Source organism: Nicotiana sylvestris, chromosome 9 (genome assembly GCF_000393655.2).
Source record: "Nicotiana sylvestris chromosome 9, ASM39365v2, whole genome shotgun sequence".
Taxonomy (NCBI): Eukaryota; Viridiplantae; Streptophyta; class Magnoliopsida; order Solanales; family Solanaceae; genus Nicotiana; species Nicotiana sylvestris.
The window spans coordinates 63,168,636-63,172,244 of record NC_091065.1 but is presented as its reverse complement, the minus strand read 5'-3'; the positions used below and the strand labels follow the sequence as shown (position 1 = coordinate 63,172,244).

Below are 3,609 nucleotides of genomic sequence, written 5' to 3'. Positions count from 1 at the left end.
AGTCTTGTGTTTGCGAATTCCTTCCTTCAGCTGCAATAAGTAAGGATCACTGAACTGTTTTTCTTTTACTTTGGCTACTAAGGAGGATTCAGCCCTGTTCTGGAGAACAACGCCACCATCTTTGGAGTCCAAAAGTCGAACTCCTAGATTTGCTAAGCGGTGGACTTCCTTCATCATAGTTCGCTTGTCTGCCTCAACATGAGCTAAGCTCCCCATAGAACGCTGACTGAGAGCATCGGCTACAACATTTGCTTTCCCCGGATGATAGAGGATATCAACATCATAATCCTTAAGTAATTCGAGCCACCTTCTCTGACGTAGATTTAATTCTCTTTGCTTGAAGATGTACTGGAGACTCTTGTGATCTGTAAAAATGTCAACATGTACCCATACAAATAATGGCGCCAAATCTTAAGCGCGAACACCACAACTGCTAATTCAAGGTCATGAGTCGGATAATTATTCTCGTGAGCCTTGAGCTGTCTCGACGCGTAGGCTATGACTTTACCGTGATGCATTAGTACACACCCCAGACCAACCCCTGAAGCATCACAATAAACAACGAACCCTTCGTTTCCTTCTGGTAGTGTCAAGACTGGAGCTGAAGTCAATCTCTTCTTTAACTCCTCAAAACTTTTCTCGCACGCGTCCGACCATTGAAACTTGACTTTCTTCTGAGTTAATCTAGTCAAAGGGGACGAGATAGAAGAAAATCCCTCTACAAAACGCCTATAATATCCTACTAGGCCCAAGAAACTTCTTATATCGGATACTGAGGTGGGTCTAGGCCAATTCTTCACTGCCTCTATTTTCTGAGAGTCCACCTTCTCGCCTTCCCCTGAGATGATATGGCCCAAAAATGCTACTGATTTTAACCAGAATTCACACTTAGAAAATTTGGCATATAGCTTGTGATCCTGCAGTGTTTGCAACACAATTCTGAGATGTTCGGCATGGTTAGTCTCGCTGCGGGAATAAATCAAGATGTCATCAATAAACACGATAACAAACAAATCAAGATAAGGCTTGAAGACCCTATTCATAAAGTCCATGAAAGCTGCTGGTGCATTCGTTAAACCGAATGACATTACCAAAAATTCAAAATGCCCATATCGAGTCCTAAAAGCTGTTTTAGGAATATCAACTTCCTTAACCTTCAACTAATGGTATCCCGATCTGAGGTCAATCTTGGAATAATACTGGGCGCCCTGAAGTTGATCAAATAAATCATCTATTCTGGGAAGAGGGTACTTGTTCTTGATGGTGACTTTATTCAACTGACAATAGTCAATGCACATGCGCAACGACCCATCCTTCTTTCGGACAAACAAGACCGGTGCGCCCCAAGGTGAGACACTTGGCCTTATAAATCCCTTATCTAGCAGGTCCTTCAACTGGACTTTTAACTCTTTCAACTCTACTGGGGCCATTCTGTAAGGCGGAATGGATATTGGCTTAGTGCCTGGAAGTAGATCAATTCCAAAGTCAATCTCTCTATCAGGAGGAATTCCAGGGAGATCTTCGGGAAACACTCCTGGAAACTCATTTACAATTGGTACCGACTGGAGAGTAGGGATCTGAGCATCTGCATCCTTAACTCGAACCAGGTGATAGATATATCCCTTGGAGATCATCTTTCTGGCTTTAAGATAGGAAATAAACCTACCCCTAGGTGCTACTGCATCACCCTTCCATTCTAAGACTGGTTCACCGGGAAACTCAAACTTACTATTTTAGTTCTACAACCCACTTTGGCATAACATGACTCTAACCAATCCATGCCCATGATCACATCGAAGTCTAACATCTCCAATTCTACTAAGTCTGCTACAGTAAGACGATGACGCACTTTAACTGGACATCCCTTATAGATATACCTTGCTATAACTGATTCTCCAACTGGAGTGGACACTTCAAAGGGTTCACAAAACTTTTCTGGTTCTATCCCAAATTTCTTTGCAATATATGGGGTTACATAAGATAGGGTGGATCCTGGATCTATAAGAGCATAGACATCAAAAGTGAATATTGTTAGCGTACCTGTGACAACATCTCCACGAGCCTCTATATCCTGACGGTCTGCCAGTGCATACAAGCGGTTTCGACCACCGCCTACATCATTAAACTTTGCTGCACCGCGCCCTTGTTGGGCCTGAGAGTTATGATGGGTTGCTGAATTAGTGGACTGAGCTGCATTGACTCCATTGTTCTATTTTGCCGATGGACAATCCCTCAAGAAGTGGCCCTGTTGACCGCACCCAAAGCAACCATTTGTGCCCAAACGACACAACCCTGGGTGCCTCTTACCACACGTGTTGCAAATAGGGTAACCAGGGACTCTATAGCCTACACTAGCCTGTGACTGCGAATCTGCTGTTCTGAAATTCTGGTTTTTCTTGTTAAACTTCGACCTCGGAACCGGTGCACTAGCTGAAGATGGAGCAGGTCCTGATTTTGATTTCTTGAAAAACTGGCGATTGCCTCCTGCTTGAGATCCCCCATGGTTGAAATTTCCTGCAGACTTAGCTCTCTTGCTGAATTCCCTCTCCTTCTCTTTCCGTAGCCGCTCTTCTTCCTCCAACCTGTCTTCGTTCCCTTGAACAAAGACAACCATCTTAGTGATGGTCATGTCATTATTCTGAGCAGCTATATTAGCATCAGCAAACAATTCATCTGAGAGCCCCAACACAAACCGCATAACGCTGGCCCTCATTTCACGTACCATTTACGGAGCATACTTGGCCAGAGAGACGAACTTGAGGTAGTACTCATTCACACTCATATCATTCTGTCTGAGTCTCTCAAACTCCAAAGCCTTAGATTCCAAGACCTCAATGGGTAGAAAGTGCTCAAGGAACGCATCTGCAAAATCCTTCCAAGTCGCAGGATCTGCATCCTCCCCTCGGGACTCTTCCCATGTTTCATACCACGTGTTGGCAACATCCTTCAGCTGGTACGCAGCAAGCTCTGCTGCCTCAGTGTCTGTAGCATGCATCACTCGAAATATCTTCTAAACCTCATCAATGAAGTTTTGCGGATCCTCATCCTTTTTAGACCCTGTAAAGACGGGAGGTTTCCTGTTGAGGAATTCCCTAGACCTGGAACTACCCGTCTCATGAACATCACTTGTTCCCTGCCTTTGAGCCTGATTAGCAACAATCTGGGTGAGCAACTGGATAGCTCCCCTGACATCCATGTCTGAAGCATTGGGCACTGAGCCCGATGCAACTCCCTGGGCTGGAGTGTCCTCCTCCTGAGCAACATTAATTGTGGCCCCCTGGCTAGTAGCTGAGGCCCTCCTGGTGTACTTTCTTTTTGTAGGCATTTTTCTGAAATATGCAATTCGCACGGGTTAGAAAGATTCCTGAAATCAAATCTCTAACTGCACGATCTAGAGTATGAAAGAAATGGAACAATCCTAGATGTTTTGGTGGTCAACTACTTACATGTGTGGCGCGCACACACACATAAAAGAGACCCCACTAGACACGGCTTCGTAGACTTCCTAGGACTTTTGAACCTAGGGCTCTGATACCAAGCTTTGTCACGCCCCGAACCTGGGCCTAGACGTAACACGGCACTCGGTGCCTGACTACATGTGACCGAGCG

At 45.1% G+C, this 3,609-nt stretch overlaps 2 protein-coding genes across 2 annotated transcripts; both read right to left on the bottom strand.

The window, feature by feature from the left end:
• Window positions 1–323: 323 nt before the first annotated feature.
• LOC138877667 (uncharacterized mitochondrial protein AtMg00860-like) lies at window positions 324–1,088 on the bottom strand. Its single transcript, XM_070157294.1, has one exon. It carries the CDS (start codon window positions 1,086–1,088, stop codon window positions 324–326), a length of 765 nt encoding a protein of 254 aa, XP_070013395.1.
• A 608-nt stretch (window positions 1,089–1,696) lies between these two features.
• LOC138877666 (uncharacterized) lies at window positions 1,697–2,725 on the bottom strand. The gene is made up of 2 exons (XM_070157293.1): window positions 2,308–2,725; window positions 1,697–2,190 (listed from the first exon to the last, which is right to left on the bottom strand). Exons 1-2 carry the CDS (start codon window positions 2,723–2,725, stop codon window positions 1,697–1,699), a joined length of 912 nt encoding a protein of 303 aa, XP_070013394.1.
• Window positions 2,726–3,609: the final 884 nt, after the last annotated feature.